At 39.4% G+C, this 21,610-nt stretch overlaps 1 protein-coding gene and 1 long non-coding RNA gene across 15 annotated transcripts in view; one reads left to right on the top strand and one right to left on the bottom strand.

The window, feature by feature from the left end:
• cUnh18orf54 (chromosome Un C18orf54 homolog) overlaps nt 1–9,636 on the bottom strand; it is an 83,218-nt gene extending 73,582 nt beyond the window's left edge. For 9 of the 14 annotated variants that reach the window (XR_013803807.1, XR_013803808.1, XM_079657701.1 and 6 more), the window contains exons 1-5: nt 9,474–9,633; nt 8,341–8,464; nt 7,502–7,655; nt 7,252–7,419; nt 535–658 (exon numbers count right to left, since the gene is read on the bottom strand). Coding sequence is in view for 12 of the 14 variants with exons in the window: in XM_079657701.1 (XP_079513827.1) it covers nt 535–658; nt 7,252–7,419; nt 7,502–7,655; nt 8,341–8,463 (569 nt within the window). In the remaining 2 variants the exon portion in view is untranslated. Of the gene's footprint in view, nt 1–534; nt 659–7,251; nt 7,420–7,501; nt 7,656–8,340; nt 8,465–9,473 lie in introns of all 14 variants that reach the window. The other 5 variants (XM_079657703.1, XM_079657704.1, XM_079657710.1 and 2 more) reach the window with 4 other exon arrangements.
• Nucleotides 9,637–9,639: 3 nt separating this feature from the next.
• On the top strand, nt 9,640–15,198 carry LOC307023985. The gene is made up of 2 exons (XR_013803810.1): nt 9,640–10,680; nt 10,898–15,198. It is a non-coding gene; the product is annotated as an uncharacterized lncRNA (long non-coding RNA).
• The last annotated feature ends 6,412 nt before the right edge of the window (nt 15,199–21,610 follow it).

Raw genomic sequence — 21,610 nt, 5'->3', positions numbered from 1 at the left:
CAGCTCTTTGGTCTTGGCCATAGTGGAGTTCGGAGTGTGACTGTTTGAGGTTGTGGACAGGTGTCTTTTATACTGATAACGAGTTCAAACAGGTGCCATTAATACAGTTAACAAGTGGAGGACAGAGGAGGCTCTTAAAGAAAAAGTTACAGGTCTGTGAGAGACAGAAATCTTGTTTGTTTGTAGGTGACCAAATACTTATTTTCCACCATAATTTGCAAATAAAAGTGATTTTGTGAAGACTTACAGAAAACATTTGGCCTCTGTCATTGCCAACAAAGGGTATATAACAAAGTATTGAGATGAACTTTTGTTATTGACCAAATACTTATTTTCCACCATAATTTGCAAATAAATTCTTTAAAAATCTGAAAATGTGATTTTCTGGCATTTTTTTCTTCTCATTTTGTCTCTCATAGTTGAGGTATACCTAGGATGAAAATTACAGGCCTCTCATCTTTTTAAGTGGGAGAACTTGCACAATTGGTGGCTGACTAAACACTTTGCCCCATTGTAAGTGGCAGGAGCACTGACCTGGAGCTCCTGGTTGGATGGGGGTGGTGAGACTTCATTTGGGGGGCAGGGTGGCTGCTGCTGAGTCTGTCCCGGTTCCTGTGTGCTGCTCTGGGCTGGGGGGCTCCGCACTGTGACAGGAGACCTAGATCAGCAGAGGAGACAAAACGTTAGTTATTGATTGATCCATCATTAATTAGTTCTATCAACCCATTTATCCTGTAACCACTAGGGGTGTAACGGTTCACAGAATTCACGGTTCGGTACGGACCTCGGTTTGCGGGTCTAGGTTCGGTACGGGTTCAGCACAACAAGAAAAAGCAAAAAAAAAGTCCCAAAGGCATAATTCTAATAATTAGGCATTTGTAAAAATAATTTGTTGTTATTTATTTTTGAACAGTAGTGCAAGTTTCAGTATAAAAATAAGGAACTATAACATTTTGAATAATTACGGTAATACAGTTAAAAACAAACCACAAACAGTACCACACACACGCAGATGGCCATATTATCTATAATGGCTGATGTCAAAGAAAAAGGTTTCATCAAGCTGTAAAACTAAAAAGAATGTCTTGAAAATATTACAAAATAAATAATAAGATGCGCCGTTGAAATATATATGCCAATAGCTTCCGTTATTTATTTTGGTCTCTCGGCTTTCATGTCTATTGGCTTCTTAAAAACAGCGGGGATAAGCTGTTGAACTGCTGTTGTCTTTTGCCGGGCTCTGGTGATTAAGCGCTTTCACACCGGAGTACTTTTCCCTTTTAGTTCCGATAGTTCCTGGGATTTTGCGTTCACACCAAAAAGAGAACTTAGTTCATGAGAACTTTTCCCCCCTTTTCAGTCCCTGCTAGAGAGCAGGTACTTTCCTGGGGAGAAAAAAGTTCCAATTTCTGATTGGATGGGCGAATTTCAAACCACGCCCCGTTAAACTCTGAAAAGTTTTGTGAAGCCGCCATTGTATTTGCTGGCATTAGCATTATTAGCATTAGCCCAGCGCACCAACGGAGAGAGACAGGGTTCCTGCAGGTTTCGCCTACTCAAATTTAAGACTTTCAAAGACCTTTTTAAGACCACTTTGAATAGAATTTAAGACCTATTTCACGGCAAGAAAGTATGAAGGAAAATTGCTATGAAAGAAGAAATACGTCCCATAATTACTTACAAAGTAAATGTATTCATGTTCAACATAAGAACAATGACTGAACATAACACCTTAACAGTACACAGAACTGTGTTAGCGTGTTAGACAAAAAGTCTGTAGGCCTATGTGTGTGTGTGTTAGGGCTGTGCAATTAATCGTATTTTAATCGCAATTACGATTTTGGCCTGCCGCAATTACGAAAACATAATCGGAAAAAAATGAATTTTGCTTTGCTAGGTTGTGACAGTGCACTACAACATATCTGATCTAATTCATTTTAGTCTAATTTATTTTTATTTATCTTATTTATATATGTTTAATAGCTTGTGGAAGTGCGCTCCAAAATATTTGTTGATCTTGTTTATGGGTATTTATTATTTTGATATTATTTATTTAAATGTATAATTTATTTTTGTATTGGTTTTTCAGTTGAATTATACGTTCAGGGTAATCAACAGTTAAAAAGATACTGTTCAAATTATTATTTGTTTTAAAGTTCAATAAATGGATGTTTTCAAAGTCAATGAATAATCGTAGTGTGTGTGTGTGTGTGTGTGTGTGTGTGTGTGTGTGTGTGTGTGTGTGTGTGTGTGTGTGTGTGTGTGTGTGTGTGTGTGTGTGTGTGTGTGTGTGTGTGTGTGTAACAAGAGCTATATTCAGAGCTCTGCTGCCTTGGCTACACTATTTAATCGTTGCTGTTGCATGATTGGTGTTTAGCTACGGTATTTAGCATCTACAGCACCTCCGCTTTTAGGGTTGACGAAGACCCAAACGTCGCCCGGAGGTCCCCCGGTGTTGTTGCGGGAGCTGCTGCACTAGCTAATGGTACATTAGCAAAACAAAAGCTAAATTATTTTTGCAAAAGGTGCAGCGGGCTTCAAACACGTTCCCCTCCACTGGTTTCAACCAAGCACTAAATTCGATGTTTTCCAACCAAATACGGTTGAACTTACACTTCCCCATATTTATTTGTAAGTAGATTAGAAGATACATGAGTTTCTGACTGCCGCTAACTGAAGCTTGGTTGCTAAGTTACTAGCTGGGTGTTCTCCGATAAGGGGCCGGGGGAAACAAAGTTAGTGATTACTAGTTCCATGTTGATTTATTTCAATACAAATTGTTGGGGGGAACTGAAAGGCTCTTACCGTACTGGTTACTTTGCATCCCGGACATTTCCCCCAAAACACATTTAGACGCGATCTCAACACAGAAGTACCTTTCAAATCCGATCATTTTTAAGATCTTCTAAATCATATTTAAGACCTTTCTTATTTTGTTGGTCATATTTAAGATCTTTTTAAGGCCTTAAATTCAGATGATCAAATGTAAGACTTTTTAAGACCCCGCGGGAACCCTGGAGAGACGAACTTATGGCAACACAAAAAAACAAAACATGGGAGCGGTGGAGTGATGAGGAGGTGTCGGCGTTCTGGCGATTTTACTCGGAAGGCTGCAGAAGCTGCTGGGAGTCCTAGCAGCTTCTGTTGACGCCAGTCCCCAACTCCGGGGACTTCTGGCCGGGGACTTCTGGCCGGGGACTTCGGGTGGCAGTAGTTTAGCAAAACTAAACAGAGTGCAGACAGACTACTGAAGCCTCCTTTCCACATGAACTTCACCCTCTCTGTGAAGGTCAGGTTTAATGGAGTATGCTGCTTTTTTCCTTGAAGTTGTTTGCGGCCTGCCAGTAAACCCAAAGCAGAAGAAGTGACGTCAACGGCTTCATTTGAGTAATGATGTGAACACGATCTGCTCTTAGTTCCATGGGGGAACTAAGTGCTGGGAACTAAGTATGGCAAAGTACTTGGTGGGAAAGCGGCTATTGGCAAATCTGGGTGATGCCTTCTGATATGATTTAGCATGTTTGGCATGTGCTACCATTAGCATACCACACCGCTGTCGAACAACACCAACACACCGTCCTCGTCCGATCCACCACTCGCACTCCATCGTTATTGTAGTCCACAGGGAACACAAAATGTTCCCACACAGCTGATTTAAACGAAGCAGGTGGTGCTTCTAGCTCCTGTGTGTTATCTGAAATCGCAATACTAACTTCTCTTCTTCATGTATTTTGTTTGTTTTGTTGTGTTTTCTTCTTCTTTTTCATTTATTGTTTAAGGGCGGCTGGCAAACAGCTTTTAGGCGCAATACTGCCCCCTGGATTATATATAGTGTAATGGATACTGCCCTCAGTGACAGACTTTTTTCCCACTCGTAAAATCCTGAAGTCAAATTTAATACCTTTTAAGACCTTAAAAAAAAAAAAATGCAATGTAACCTTTTTTAAGACCCTTTCCATACATTTTAAGACCTCATTGCAACTTCGAGTTCTAACCGGTTACATTGGCAACACACTTTACCTCACATTTACTTTATTGATTGTAAGATAGCAAAACTAAACAGAGTGCAGACAGACTACTGAAGCCTCCTTTCCACATGAACTTCACCCTCTCTGTGAAGGTCAGGTTTAATGGAGTATGCTGCTTTTTTGCTTCTGTAGACTCTGTGCTCTTTCATTCCAGTAAAACTCCTCAGAAACCATTAGAAACCAGTATTTGATCAATAAACAAAACAATTGACAAAACTTTTAACTATGAAATATATTAAACTTTGGTGAGCTTCAGCGGGGTAATGCCAAATAGGAGCTCCCTCACAAATACCCAGGAGTTAAATTTGGCTGAGGGTGTCCGGGGCTAAGCCCTGGCACATAGGACGATGCTCTGACGTCATCGCCCTCACATATTCATATGTTTACAAAAAACGATATATATGTTAAGACTTTTCTCGTTCTTAATATAGACTATATTTAACGTCGATACGTGTTGACTTTACTTTAAAATAGCAGATCTCGGTGACCGGATATAGTTTGGCTTAGATAAGGTAAAACGCATACGCAAACGCAAAAAAGTATTTCGTTCACACGCATTCGATTCATTAACGTGTCCGTTCACACTCGACCGCTGGAAATGCTGGAAACGCTGTAGTACATATGCCAGGCCTGTAAGTGGAGCTGCTGCCGCCACAAAATACACCAAAAGCAGCGAAGGAGACCACGGAGCATGGTTGCCATTAGGGATGCACCGAGTATTCGGCCGCCAAAAATTATCGGCCGAAAATGGTTAAAAAGGCCCTTTCGGCCGAAAGGGTTCTAGCACCGAAAAAATATCACCGAATGTCAGAGAACAGGGTTACGTTGGTAAGCTAACGTGTTGTTGTGATGACGTAATCAAAACGCGGCGACAAGCACGGCGCGCGACCATGCTCGCGGCTGGCTCACAGCCAACATGTCTGCCGCTTGGAGATATTTAAAAATATCAGAGAAAGAGGCGCGGATTGTGATTTGTAAAACGTGTTCAGCTGACATTTCTCAAGGGGGTGTAACTGCAAAGACTTTCACCACTTCGGGATTAAAACAACCGGACAAATATGCGGAGTATGATCAAATCACAAGCACTGACAGCGAGAGACTGTTCAGCGCTGCCTCTCATGTGCTTGATGAGAAGAGGAACAGATTTATGGCTGATAAAGCAGAGAAGCTACTGTTCATTAAAAAGAACCTCCCACTTTTCCTTAATAAGTAGACAAGGCTGGCTTATCATAAGCTTATCTAGTTCTACATGTCTACTCTATACCCACTTTCCTGAACAATTTTCATTGTGAGTTATAATTCACCATCTCAGGTTATCATTAGGGGGGAAATGACAGCAGCACAGTGTTCAATATATTGTACTTTCGGTATCTAAATGATACAATGTTGTTTACATTGCTCATGAGGACAGACCACCTTATTTGCAGATTCTTGAAATTGTAATTTAATTTGTAATTGATTGTGGATTTTGTATCCAGTTTTCACTTTATGTATCTTTATACAATGTTTACTACTTTGCTTATGAGGACAGACAGCCTTATTTACAGATTCTTGAAATTCAATTGTAATTTAATTTGTAAATAGTTACATTCATGTGGATTTATCCAGTTTGCACATTTGTATGCATGCACTTATAGGTGCATTTGTTGTTGTTGAAGGCCTGGCTGTTACAGTCTTTATTTACACTATTTTGTTGTAGGCCTACTGGCCTAGATGTTTATTTTAAAGCACCTTGGCTTTGTTCTGAATGCACTTTGTTGTAGTTATCCTACAGAGAAAAGAAAATGCACTTGACTTGGAATTAATGTACTGTGTGTATTCAAAAGTGCTGAATAAATGTTTTATGGACCCATAATAGTGATGTTAAGTTAAGTTAAGTTAAGTTAAGTTAAGTTAAGTTAAGTTAAGTTAAGTTAAGTTAAGTTAAGTTAAGTTAAGTTAAGTTAAGTTAAGTTAAGTTAAGTTAAGTTAAGTTAAGTTAAGTTAAGTTAAGTTAAGTTAAGTTAAGTTAAGTTAAGTTAAGTTAAGTTAAGTTAAGTTAAGTTAAGTTAAGTTAAGTTAAGTTAAGTTTTGCCATAATCATTTATTTTTTCATAATCAGGCAGCTGAACAACATTGGTAAAGAATCTATACATTATATATATTTCTATTAATCCTTTTCGGCCTTTCGGCATTCGGCCAACTGTTTCCTATTTTCGGTATCGGTTTCGGCCAAGAATTTCCCATTCGGTGCACCCCTAGTTGCCATGGTTGCCCTTCCGTTTATTCTCCGCGGTGGACGGCGTGTTCTCCTGCTGTATATCTCTCAGGTAATCCACCAGCAGATGAAAAATACCCACCTCTCCGCCTCTTCCAAGGAACGAGGGGACCGTGCGGCAGAGTTTCCGTTAAAACATGTCCGTTAAACTTTAAATCTCAGAAAAGTTATTAATTGAGCTTTAAAACAAATTGATAACGACTCTGTTCTCTGTATAATAATATAATAATATTTAATAAACGGTGCCTGCCTCTCTTTTCCTCCCCCTCTTCTGACAGCCCAGCAGGAGACGTGGGGAGAGGGAGGCGGGCTATTTCATCGTTATCAGAAAATGATCATATAGGGCTTACACACGGAGCCGTTGGACCCCCAGAGCATTGCGTATGCCGGTCTACCCACCTTGGGACCCGTTATCGTTACCGTGGTCGTTTAGTGCCCCCCCCCCCCCCCCCTCCACAGAGCGGAGCAAGGTAACGAAACTTAAAATAAGAAGCAGCATTTTACGGCGCGCTATGCTTGGGGGGTTTCCCGACATGTCGTTTCAGTAAATTAAAGGGTGTTTCATGTTGTCGTTGCTGTGGACCTTCTTAATACCTTGGAAAATGCAGTTTAATACTTTTTAATAGCCTTAATTTTCGCTAAATTGATTTATCAACTTTTAACACTTTTTAAGACCCCGCGGACACCCTGAAAAAGGGGTATTCGTCGTGTGACTGCAGGTGTCGAACCATGACGTCCGAACCATGACGGTTCGGGACGAATATGGATACCGTTACACCCCTAGTCACCACACAATTTCTGAAACACAGACAAATGCCATCATCCAAACATGATGCATTGAGAAACAAAAGATGGAGGAGTAGGAAGGAGTGATGCATTAAATGACCTCAGATTAAGTCAGAGGTGAAGGGAAAGCATTGATTCTCAGAGGATGTCAGGGGGACTTTGAGTGATGCGTTTAATGACCTTGGAGGAAGGCGGAGGTGTGTGTGACAGGCATCGAGCCGTCATAAGGAATAGATAGCAGCTCGTCTGTAGTCATGGAGAGTCTATCTCTGTTGCCACGGTGATGGAGGGAGCTAACGGGGAGGTTCAGGAAGTCCAGCTCTCTGTCTGTCAAATGTTCCCTGAGAACTAAAGAAACAAAAGAAGACAATCACATAAAGATAAACTATCATAAAAGAAACGTATTAACTTAAAGAGTGTGGTGACCCACCATCTGTGTTTCTAAGCGTGCTCGCTCTGGGTCCCCTCGGCGTGGAGGGCAGACTGTGAGGCAGAACCAACCCCCTCGTAACAAACTGGCTGCTCTGATTCCACTCAAAGTCTGAGATGTAGGCGTCCAACGCCGCAGAGGCCGAGGTGTAGTTCTGCAATCCATATATCCATGATTCAATCATTAAGCATGAGATTAATTTTTAGTTAGCCCAGCCCCATAAACATTTTGTGGGCCAACAGCTTGTCTTTTTGTATTTTTCCTAAGAACAGAAAGGCAAGGTAAGCTTATTTATATAGCACTTTTCAACACAAGGCAATTCAAAGTGCTTTACAAAAAATGAAAGACATTAAGAAAATGGCATTTAAAATCAGTCATTCAAAAGAAAAGTTCATAAAATCAACATTAAAAGAAAAAATACATGGATAAAAGTTACAGTGCAGTCTAAGATATGAATAGTTCAATTAAAAGCAGCTACAAAAAGAAAAGTCTTCAGCCTGGATTTAAAAGTAGCAAGAGTTGAATGCTGGAGTTATTTTACCAGTAGCAGCTGTAAGACTTTTTAATTTGAACCACTCATAATAATAATAACCTTCTTTGATCTTTAGAATGGTCTTTAACTAAAACTCAGAGCATAACTTCGACCGACACGTTCGGATTGAGCTCTGAGAACCTCAGTGCCATGCTGGTGTACAGAAAAAGACCTCATTGTCAGGTCTGGTATAAATGGCTGCCCACTTTGGCTCGGTTATGATAACAAGACAGGAAATAAAGACAGGCAGATATCCTCCACTGTGCCCTATCCCTACTGTAGACAGCTGACCCCAGTAGAAGCAGACCTTATCTCTGTATCTGAAGGCGGTGTTGTGTTCAGGAGCCAGCAGGCTGCTCCTCAGGTGACTGGAGCTGGACAGCAGGGACGTCACCGTGGACTCAGGAGAGAGGAGGTGACTGGACTCCATGCTGAGGAAACACAAGAACATGGGTTTGTTTGACATCAAAGTCCATGGGTGACTGTTTATATACTTTTTTCCACAAGCAGTGTTTAGAGATAAAACAGATACACCTAACCAATATGCAGGTAAATTGGTAAAGATCTTTCCATTTGCTGTGTATTAGGTTTTGTGGCCTATCTATAGGTCTTCAGGGCACACCTTTTGCATTTCTACTCTAAATAGCCAAGAATAAATATACATTAAACAAATAAATATATTAATATTAATAAAATGGATGATGTGTTTCTCGTTATTTAAGCAAATTGTTAAGCCAATAACATCAAAATATACGTTTAGTATCAAAACGTCAAAGTAATGATATGTATTCATAACTCCAATGTTGGACTTGGTAAAAGGGGGGTTATTAGAATAATTTTATACACACACTGGCTGGCTTAACCTATACATTACATATAAAAAATGTATTGGTGAATTTAATATGTTGTATTGTAATCTAAATCTGCAAAGTAACTAGTCACTCCATCCTCCAAAATGAGTATAAGTAGGAATATGTGAAAATACTCAAGTAAAGCACAAGTAACTCAATTTGTTTACTGCAGTACTTGATTAAATGTACTTAGTTACATTCCATCACTGTTCATGTAGGTGTTACAACTGTCTTCAGACACACAGTGGAACTAGCTAACCTGGAGCCCGAAGAGACGGGCTGCTGTGAAGGCCGTTAGCTGTGGCTTCAGTGTTACAAACTGACAGACGTTAGTTTGGTAACGTGGCCCTTAACCTTGCTAACAGCTAACGTTAGTTGGCAAAGAAAAAACAGAAATCAAAGCAAATAATACCGGACAGATCTAACGGTAAACGTTAAACAAATGTTTTACGCAACGGTACTTTAGTTTAGGCTATATAGCAGTTATAAGACCTTCACAACTGTACTGCACCGACTAACATGTCACTTTAGACACATCTCCAAGTAAGTAAGCTCACTGAATTCGTAACGACGAAATGACCGCGCTTACATTTACTCCAGTGTTTCCTGTTCAGTAAAGGTCCATACCATCCCTCAGTGGTCTATATACAGTAGTCTCTTTTCTCCACACTCACGTCTCGCGGGTCGGGCTGTTAGCTCTGGAATGTTCTTTCTTCCTCTGACAGCCTGAAGGCCGGGGCGCGTCTATCGTTATAGAGAGGCGAAGTCACGCCCATCTACTTCCGGTCCATGGGACCCCGGAAGCGAAAAATTATACATTGAATTCAATGGAGAGAGAAAACGTATCTTTTGATCCCGTTTGAATTGTGCCACGAACTACACATATGATGTTTGTCAATCTTAAACAATCATTTCCATGTCAAAAAAGTCACATTTTGTCGTAAAACTGTTGAAATATAAGACTATGAAAAATATGCGACTACAAAGACTACAAATCCCAAATCCCATTCTGGGTCGCGCATGTGATGTCACAGGCGATAATGCTCCAAGTGGTTGCGACTCGTAATTAAAGCGAAAAAGAAGATTTCATAACTGATTTATTCCCTCCAATAAATATAAGAGATTGTTCCAATAAATTCACTTTTACAAGATGCCTGTGTGCTTTTGTACCATGTTGTAATCACAAAAGTGATCATACCACTTGCTCGTTCTATCGCTTCCCGTCTTATGAAAGGACCAGGAGTCGCTGGATCAGACATATCAGGTAATATCATAGGTAATATACATGTTGTGCATGGAACATAGTCAAGTTAGCTACCTAGCTAGTAGCGACGAGTAGCGAGCACGTTAGTTAGCATTACATTACTTAGCCTTGTCATTTTTAGTAGCCTTACCATGAAGTTATTATTTTATTACATGAAGTACACCAAAATGTTAAACAGTAAGAGTAGTCATCATGGTAAGTATTTCGTGAAACATTTGAAGAGTAGCCTACTGCGCCCTCCACCGGGTGCTAAGGAAGCAGTTCAGGGAGAGTCGAAGGAAGGCAGGCAGGCAGGGAGCTTTGCATGACATTCTTCTGGACATGTGTCATTGTGATGACAGTGAGGGTGAGTCAAGCTGTTTGTTGGAAAGACAGTAGTTGAGTGATTACTGAAAAAATAGATAATTATTCAGTGTTGTTACTTTAAAGTGTTGTTACTGACCTTTTTCTCTTATTGTCTTTACCTCACCTGTAACTGCTGAGACCCTGAGGAACATGCACACTGACCTGCTCTGGCAACCTGATTTCCACTGTACGTAATAGTATTTGGTTATGGTATATTATTTATATACATCAAAGGCACAATGCACCCCCCAGAGAGACACATGTATTGAGTGTGATATTTTGCATAGGTCATGTGAAATCATCTTTACATACTAGAAAACTGTAGGAGCGGCAACTTGTTTTGAAATTGAATTAATATCCGATAATAAAGTTGATCTGTTTTCTTTATTCTTCTCTCTTCCCAGCTCCATCCATCACCGTTCTCTGTTCCTGCAGGTCCTGCTTGCTAATAAATGCTTAATTTTTTTACACAATTACAAATAAAGTCAATGTATTGTATGACATGAAGTTGTGCTTCATTCTGAGTCAATAATAAATTCATTCTGCCTTCAACTGCAAAATGATTGTGGACTGCACCGACATCCATGTAGCTGCCCCCCAGTAAGATGAACCAAGCAAAGCTGACACAAAGCTGTGCTCTTAAGTTGACATGAAGAATTTGTGAAATATTGGTAATTATTTGGAAAAAATGACTGACGATGCAGAAAACTTTTTTTATTTAGGAACAGTGGTCAGGTGAAGCATTTATCACTACATATGTGTCACACTTAAAAGGCCAAACACACCTCGTTTACAACTCCCCAGTTGACAGCCATGACTCCGTCTAAATTGTACCCCCCAAGCACCCTCTTCATGAGGGACGCGCATGGAGTGGATGAAAGTCCCGACCTCAGCACAGCACCAAAATTGCTGGCTGTCAACCTGCCCTGCCTGTGTAACTGCCACTGAGGATTTGTCTGCTGTCCTACGGTGGCTGTCTGGATGGCAGCTTAATGGTCTCTGCTCAGTCGCATTGAGGCAAGAATTGCCTCAAGCCCCCGACCCCCATGCTCCTTCACCAGCTCCGGCACGTTGAAAATGGCCTGATGTTGAGGCTGCAGCTCTGGCTCAGGTGACAAAAGCCATGCCATGCCACGCTGCGCCCCTCAGTGCAGACCTAAACCAGTCTACTTCCTCAGTGGCGATGTCTCTGGCCAGTGGGTTGTATGTCTCCTCTTGCTGTTGGTAGAGTTGAGACACCGGCTGGACTACTTTTGAAGTGCCAGGCTTCCTCCACTGGCACTCAACTTCTGTGGAGCTGATCTGCCACATGGCAAATATTGCCAATGCTGCAGCGTGGCTGCATTTGTACATCCCCCGTGCACAACCACAGACAGCGCTCTGCATCGCGCCATCCTCTCCCATGTAGATCTGTACAAATAAAGTAAGTACCATGTTTGTTAACATGCTATAATAGATTGAATGAGCAATACAAGGATGGTCCAGATCTGGGGGTGGGAGGGTTTATTTTTCCATTGTTTTGTCCTCTTGTCTGATTGTTGTTATTGTTTGTTTTTTCTGAAGTTTTTGTAATTTGTGTTGTATTGGTTGTGATTGTACATTGTATTTTTTTTTAAATGTGTATTACATTTTTGAAAAACATTTGATCAACAAAAAAGGATTTGGTCAGGATCTAGACTCAGTGTGTAGTTTATGAATTAATCAATGCTCTCTACATTAGGAAAACACATACCAGTGTACCAGAGGGAGTCACACACAGCTGTGCCTAGATAACCAAACAAATTGACAAGATAACCAAAATCCTTGAATCTACACACAGCAAATAAACTCAAATGACACAACGAGATGTAAAAAGGAGATCACACATATAGTCGATATAAAACTGGCCGCTTCAATCTGAAGAGCAACTAAAACAAAACACGGGAGTATACCTTGTTCTTGTGAACACTAATGTTATCCACAGCATACACACCCGTATACAGTACACCCGTTCTAGGTTCTGATTGGCTCTCTAGGTTGGCATTCTAGCTTCTGACTGGCTGTCCAGGTTGTCAATCACAGCCGTGGTTCATATTATGCTAGTCGACTCGTAACATCGCTAAACTTTTTTTCTTGACGGTTTTCTCAGTCAACTAATGCTATTGATAACAGTAACATAAATTAACACAGCCCTGCACACTGCAGTCATTATATGCCGGGTCTGTGGTTCATCATCTTCTTTTTCATTCTCCTCCTTATTGACTGACATTAACGTTAAACATTGCACTCATGTTACTCACCGAAACCTTGTAAAGCCGGTCCCGCATGCTGGCTCTTACAGAACCGACTAACTCCCCTTTCGTGTATGTACAGCTCTCAACGGGCCCAGACTTGTAGTGATTTGCACCTCGTTTTATACTTGTATTCTCATTCTGAAAGAATGAGGTGAAATGTTCCAACGTGACGGTCATCTTTGTGTTGGTGACGCGTATTGTGCGGGACCAGAGACATGTAGTTCACTGAGCGGCTTAACATAAAAAAATGTGTTACTTCACAGTTTTACGACACATTTTAATTTTTTTGACTTGCAAAATGTTCTTTTAAATTGACAAACATCATATGTGTCATTCGTGGCACAATTCAAACGGGATCAAAAGATACGTTTTCTCTCTCCATTGAATTCAATGTATAATTTTCCGCTTCCGGGGTCCCATGGAGGCTCCCGGAAGGGGAGGGACTTCGCCTCTCTATTCCAACCCAGTTTAGATTTAACCACGCCCACTTCCGCATTACGCAAGGATTGACGTAGCTCTACGTAGATACGGCACACCCGCGAAATCTGAATCTGACAATGAATCTGATAAGCAAAATACCGTCCTTATAAACGCTGCATAATATCATAGACTGTATGCATAATATACAATATCTTTGTCAATATGACTGACGACCACACTTATGCAGTGCTGAGGTAATGTTAATTCATCATTTAATATGAATTCCTGATGGATATAAGAGGGATACATTAGCAAACATCTGTATATATAGCCTATAATGTTTCGTTTTTTTGTTTGTCATGTAACATGATAACGTTTATTTAATATTTTATAGACTTTTATAATATGTTATAAATGTCTATTTTAACATTAATATATATATATGTTTATAAATGAATAAATGTGTGTAGGCCTATACATATATAAAATAGTATCATTAAATAATGCTAATACTTACACCAGCTGAGATGATAAAACACCAGAAAACATCTGTGTGTATAAATGAATAAATACATGTGTGAGTACATATAAGTGTGTGTTTATATATATATATGTTTATAAATGAATAAATGTGTGTAGGCCAATATATATATATAAAATAGTATCATTAAATAATGCTAATACTTACACCAGCTGAGATGATAAAACACCAGTAAACATCTGTGTGTATAAATGAATAAATACATGTGTGAGTACATATAGGTGTGTGTTTATATATATGTTTATAAATGAATAAATGTGTGTAGGCCTATATATATATATAATAGTATCATTAAATAATGCTAATACTTACACCAGCTGAGATGATAAAACACCAGTAAGACAAAAAACAACTATTCCTGCTTTACCGCGACCGCTATGGCTATAACTGCCGAAGATGAAGTCTATGACTAAAGCTAAATTCTTGCGTAATGCGGAAGTGGGCGTGGTTAAATCTAAACTGGGTTGGAATAGAGAGCCGCAGTGACGCGTCCTTAAACCCGGAAGTAAACTTCTTCCGGTTCCTTCGTCTAAAACGCAATGCAATTTCTCCATAGGATTTTGGAAAATAGCTCGAAATAAGGTCTGTGGTTGACACATATTTAAGAGATGGATCACGTTTTGTTCAGCCGGATAATATCCACATGTCAACCCTACTTTTATAATTTTTGAATAATAAATCTAGTCGGCAGAAGCAAAATGCTAACGTTATGCTATAAACGAACTACAAGCCAGTACAGCAGCAGGGTCGCACGACTTCAACGTCACGCCAATTTAAGATCATTTCAACTGACTTGCACTGAAACTGCACTTTGAAAACTTTAAATATATTAACATTTTAAACTGTATACCCCGGTTATCTCGGCCCGTTTTGTTTAATGTATACCACGTTTATCTAGGCCCTTTTTGTTTTATGTATACATGTCACACTGTGGGAAACGATATTTCGATATTTCTGGATGTATAACAGATGTAACATTTTTGACAATAAAGCTGAATTTGACTTTCGCGTGCTTGCATATTTTAACAAAGCTTTTCATTTTAGCCACAGTGAATTTAACTAGAAGTCATGGCTGTGTCAATTACCAGTCTGATATTGTTTTACAAAGATGACAAGAAGAATGTAGATAGAGGAGAGAACCACGACAAGTCAGGACACGTTACAGTGCAGCCTAGATGAAGGTGTGCTTACCGGTGTTGTCAGGGCTAGCATGAGGGACAAGGTTTATAGTGTCGGTGAGTAGTGATAGCAAGAGTACCGTTAACCTTTTAAGACCGAGTTAATTTATTCACATTAATTCCCATCAACAAATCAATTTTATGTGTCACATGAAATCTTTATTAGGCAAGGCAAGTTTATTTATATAGCACTTTTCAACACAAGGCAATTCAAAGTGCTTTACAAAAAATGAAAGAAATTAAGAAAATGGCATTTAAAATCAGTCATTAAAAAGAAAAGCTAATAAAATAAACATTAAAAGAAAAAATACATGGATAAAAGTTACAGTGCAGTCTAAGATATTAATAGTTCAATTAAGAGCAGCGACAAAAAGAAAAGTCTTCAGCCTGGATTTAAAAGTAGTAAGTTGCAGCGGACCTGCAGGTTTCTGGGAGTTTGTTCCAGATATTTGGAGCATAATAACTGTACGCTGCGTTACCATGTTTAGTTCTGACTCTGGGGACAGAAAGCTGACCAGTCCCTGAAGACCTGAGAGATCTGGATGGTTCATCATTTAGCAGGAGGTCAGAAATGCATTTTGGTCCTAAACCATTCAGTGCTTTATAAACAGCAGCAGTATTTTGAAATCTATTCTTTGACACACAGGAAGCCAGTGTAAAGACTTCAGAACAGGAGCGATGTGATCCACTTTCTTAGTGTTAGTGAGGACTCGAGCAGCGGTGTTCTGAATCAGCTGCAGCTTTCTAATAGATTTTTTAGTGAGACCTGTGAAGACACCATTGCAGTAGTCCAGTCTACTGAAGATAAAAGCATGGACACGTTTTTCCAAATCCTGCTGTGACTTTAGTCTTTTAATCCTAGATATGTTCTTTAGGTGATAGTAAGCTGATTTAGTAACTGTTTTAATGTGACTGTTGAAACCAATAACTCATTTAACCCGCTGACAAGAGAGCCTACCTCCGAAGATCGTGACTGGCTGAGGGACAGACTCGGGGGCAGGTTCTCAGGAATTTCTTGGCTTCTCTCCCCCGAGCCAGAAGAGGAACACTACAGCTTGGAAACACTTACTGTTCCTGAAATTATCAAATCTGTTGGGCATCAGGGACCTGAGGCAATTGTGGCAAGCATGGCATTGTCTGAAGAGCAACAGAGGGCAATTCAGGTGGCTACCACCGGTCAGCGAACCAGCCAAAACTGGCATTTGTTCAGGAAAGGAAGGTTGACTGCCAGCAACTTTGGAGCTGTCCTGAGGTCAAAGCGTGTGACTGCTTCCTTTATTGCCAGGGTGCTAAGGCAACAACAGGCCCTTGATGGTGTTTTGTCTGTACAGTGGGGGACTATGAATGAATGTGAGGGCGTCAGGGCATTCACCACTGCAACTCAGATGCAGGTCCATGAGTCAGATTTGTGGCTCTCCCAATCAGGAATGTTGGGGGCATCTCCAGATGGTCTGGTAGGGTCTTCCGCTGTGCTGGAGGTAAAGTGTCCCTACGGAGCCAGGGAAATGACAATTAGTGAAGCATTGCCAATCAAGGGCTTCTTTGTCAGTAAGGAAGGAGAAACATTCAGCCTGCGTCAGGAACATCCTTACTGGCACCAAGTGCAAGGTCAGCTTCACCTCACTGCAAGAAACAAGAAGAAATAATAAAATTGTGAATTGTTTTTAATTTACATTTACTCGCCTTTGCAATGTTGTGGTTGTTAGAGTGTTAGGTTTTCTGTCAGCTCGTCTGTTGGGAAGATATAAAATATAGTTTCATGGAAGTCACACCGTCACATATACTGTAAGAGCATTAAGACATACAGTACATAGGCTAAAACAAAACATCTAAAGATATAACCTTGCACTTTGATAAGTCTCGTGAACATTTTCACTATTTTGACATTTTTATAGATGAAAATTGAACTAAAGAAATAAATGGTAGATTAATCCATATTGAAAATAGGTTTCAGCTGCTACACTAATTATAATAGTTATATTTCTTAATTAATTAAGATAAGATATTACTGTATTGATCCCAATTTGGGAAATGTTTGTGTTGCAGCAGCATAACAAGAAAAACAAAATAAGTTATTATATATAAAAAAGTATGTGAGGGATGGAATATTAAATTGAATATAAATGTAAAATGTACATGTGATTTTACGTCCAAGAGAAGCTATGGAGCAGAGAGTTCTCTGCCAGCCAGAGGTGATTTGTTATTAGTTCAATATGGCAAACTGATTTCCCTGACTACAATCTTTAGTTACATGGTGAAACGTTATGCTGCTTGTACTAATAAGACTTATCATATAAGCCACACAGGTTTTAATAGGATGTATTCATTATCTTTACTTGTGTTGCGGTCTTTTCAGCAGCGCCATCTCTATAACGGCGATACAGTCACTACCCATTATTTACATTTCACCGTGACATGGACAAAAATGTAACGTCAGCTTACCTCATGGCACGAATCCAGACTCTCCTTTGGAAAACATTGGCCGGGAAACGATAGAACAAGCACGTTTCATGCGAAGACCTGTGGCTGCAACCCGGAGCAAAGCAACAAAACATTGCGTAGCTAACTAGTAGCGCTAGCTTTAGCTAACGTTAGCCAACGAAACGAACTGCCGAGTAAAATTGGAAAACACTGGTAATTAATTATTATATCATTTGTAAAACTACGGTGTTAAAAACGACAATTTCAAAAATACAGATTCTAATGGTCAGATATAGATATACAGATACTAAAGATAGGCAGGTACTTGCTTTTAAGCAGAACACAGGGGAAAACAAGCTTAGCGGGAGTGTTTACGTGTTCGGCGTAATGACGTACAACGGCCTCGACAATTTCTGTAGTCCTATTCAGCCATTCGGTAACAACCATCGTTTTTCAGACACGTAAACTCTTCAAAAATCCCCAGTGGGGTCACTGCTGATGTATTTAATGTCGTAGAACAAAACGTCAATTACCTCTTAAATTTGTGTCAACCACAGACCTTATTTCGAGCTATTTTCCAAAACCCTATGGAAAAAATGCATTGCTTTTTGAGGAAGGAACCGGAAGTGCTAAAAATGCTAACTTACTTCCGGGTTTTACGACGCGTCACTGCGGCTCTCTATAACGATAGACGCGGCCGGTGTCGGTACCAGATGTGTTCGGGGTACCATATGTGTTCGGGGTCCGTCTCTTACCAGTGACGTCACGACGTACGACGTCAATGACGTCACGCATCGTGATTGGCTGTACGGTAATTTACCCACGCTGTCTAGACTAGAGCAGAGGGTTTTTTTTATCATTACATTACATTGCATTTAGCTGACGCTTAAGTGCATTCGACTAACAAGATAAAAACTTGAAGAAATACAATACAAACTTGAAGAAAAACAAAGATGAATGAGGAGAAGAATAAGAGAAATCGAAGGTCAGAAGTATATAACGTAATATGGTAGGTAATATGTAATATGTTCAGTGCCGTTGGTACGTTAGTTCAAACCAAACAGTAACAACGGACTATTTTTCTTTGCGGATGCATGTCAATTTAAATCAATACATACAACTACTTCACATGTACAATATTTTCCTTGCCCTAATACTTAATACTACTTATTTCGTTTTGATTGTTATATTTGATTATATTATATATTATCAATAAATTATATATTATATATCAATATGATATACTTTTCTATATAATAGATTATCAAAAAAAGTATTTATTAAGTAAGGGATAATGTGCAGCAATCACAATCAAGTCCACAATCGAATCCATAAAGATAAAGTAAATCTGTTTACAGTTTTTTCATATGGATGTTGAGAGGTATCCATATATCTCTTCATTTTGCTCTCAAAGTGCACCAGATTGATGCATTTAACTTCAATATTTAAAAAAATCACTCCAAAGGGAGTGCTTGTTCTTCCTTCTGTCTGTCTGTATCTGTGTATTCTCATGTTCCGATTAACCCAGCCAAGTTTTTCTTCTTTTGTGTCTATATCGACGCCGGGATCTTGAGTCGAGGCTGATCCTCTTGCTGTGGTCCCGCATCCTGGATCCTCTATCCTGAGTTCTGGATTAAGTCGTGGACTTCGGGTCGTGGCTGAACCTGTCTCTTCGGTCCTGCCTGGGTCTCGTCGTGCTGCCTCCCTGAAGGCTCCCACAGGATTGTTGACATCTTCGTGGATTCATCCTCTTATTATAGACACATGCATTTCCTAACATTCGGTCTACCTATGTAAATGTATTATCTCTTCGATTTACACACGGCATCTATTGCACGTCTGTCCTACCTGGGAGAGGGATCCCTCCTCTGTTGCTCTCCCCGAACTTTCTCCCATTTTCCCCTTTAAACTGTCGGTTTTCTCTGGAAGTTTTTCCTTGTACGATGTGAGGGTCTAAGGACAGAGGGTGTCGTTTTCTTCTCATATTGATATTCTGAACAAACTGCTGTTGTATTAGCTGTAAAGTGTCTCTACTGTAGGGTATTTTTATTATTTGTACAGCACTTTGGCTCGACCAAAAATCGTTTATAAATGTGCTATATAGATAAAACTTGATTTGATTAATTTGATTTGAAAGGGTGTGCGCCAAGGTTCCATATTAGGACCAATAATTTCCGCATATACTGTATGTAAATAATCTCTAATAATTTTTCAAATGCTGCTTTCCATTTTTATGCAGATGATACTGTTATTTATTGTTCATCCTCTTCTATAGAGCAAAGTCTTGATTTCCTCCAGTCTGCCTTTGATGTTATTCCATCCCGTTTATCTCAACTCAAGTTAGTATTAAATGCAGACAACTCCAAACTCATGATATTCTCAAATGGCAAAAAGTTAACTTCTTTTCTCCCCAACATTTGTACTGTTCAAGGGACTGACATTGACATTGAAGGGTCATTACATACACAAATCTAGGTTTTATTATTGATCAGAACTTATCTTTCAAGTCACACACTGAAAATGTTGTTTTAAAATTAGGTTTCTCCTTTCAGAAAAGGAAACATTTGATCTCTGCAACGTTTTTACCAGTATTGGATTCTGGTGATCTGCTTTACATGAATGCCTCTGACCAGTGCCTAAAGAGTTTGGATATTGTGTACCATTGTGCATTATGTTTTATTACATATATATATATATATATATATATATATATATATATATATATATATATATATATATATATATATATTGTGATTTTGGAATACATATGCACTTTATGAAAATTATTAGTTGGTTACTGTTAGTAAAAAACAGTAAGGTTAATACTGGATGTTTGTTACACTTGGATATTATGTTTTCTGTAACACTTGTAACATAATTATTCTCCAGTTTATGCATTTGAGTGACTTGCAGTTAATGCTCGACATTCAATTCAAAACCTTTATTTATCCAGGTAAAATCCCATTGAGATCAATGATCTATTTTTCAAGGGAGACCTGCAGCAGTAGGTTCCACATGAAGACATAAAAACATAAACAACAGAACAACAAAAGGACATCATACAGCAAAAAAAAAAAGGGATTACAATTTACATATCTATCCACATGTACAGGTACCAACAGCATCTGACTGTGGAGCATCCAACCGAGCTTTAAAAACATGTAGTGGTACCAGCTTGGTAATTTTACATTCTTTTTGCAGACTGTTCCAAGTTAGTGGAGCTGCACATCTAAAAGCTTTCTTCCCTAAGACAGTCCTAGCACTTGGCACATTTAATAAAACCACAGCATGAGATCTCAGGCAGTAAGTACTTTCAATTTGCAGAGAGATCAGGGAGCAGATATAAGATGGTACTTTATCCAACATGGCTTTGTAAATGAAAATGTACCAGTGACTGAGCCTCAGTACAGTAAGTGATGGCAAAACCGCCTTGGTTTACAGTGTACAGTGATGCGTAAGTGCTTTACAGTTTGTCACAAATCTCAGTGCACTGTGATAGTAAAACATTATTGTGGTGTCATTATATATCCAAAGCAGTCAGAAGTCAGAAAATCATTAGTGATGTTTAACCACTCAGAAGACAGCCCATCAAAATGAACACATTGGGACTTTTCAGAGAGGTAGTTCATCTTCTACATATAATAACGGACAAAGTAAAGAATGAAGTGTAGGCTATGTTATAATGTTCGGAATTTGACCGTGTATGATGGTCCTCTTGACTTGCCGTACAGCCATTGCTCCGTTTTCATGTTTTTTTAACATGTTTTTCACAAACATTTTCACACGCTAGGAGCATAGGAATAATTCAATTCGGTTCGTCATGATCTGTAGATGTGATTTGCCCCCAAGCACCCCTGGGTAAATTACCGTACAGCCAATCGGAATGCGTACAATGCGTGACGTCATTGGTAAGAGACGGCCCCCGAACACATATGGTACCCAGAACACATCTGGTACCGACACCGGGTTATACCGCCGCCTGCTGCACAGGAGGGTGCAAACAGGGTATGTGACTGGTCGGTCAGTGTATGTTTTGGTCATTGGATTTTCTTTTCACAAATGGAAATTCAAAAACAAATAACGACTGGATATTTGATTTTCGTTTGAAAATTGAAAAACCAAAATTGAAATACAAGGCGTTTTTCTTATCATGGTCAAAAAGTATGGAAGCTCATTTCCGCCACTTGAAAAAAATAAAATCCCCATGAAAAGTCATAATTATGAGATAAAAAATTCGAAATTATGAGATAAAAAGTCATAATAATGAGATAAAATGTCATAATT

Source organism: Notothenia rossii (assembly GCF_949606895.1).
Source record: "Notothenia rossii genome assembly, chromosome: 11".
NCBI lineage: Eukaryota > Metazoa > Chordata > Actinopteri > Perciformes > Nototheniidae > Notothenia > Notothenia rossii.
Note: the sequence above shows the minus strand (reverse complement) of the source record. Positions and strands in the feature narration are given on the sequence as shown.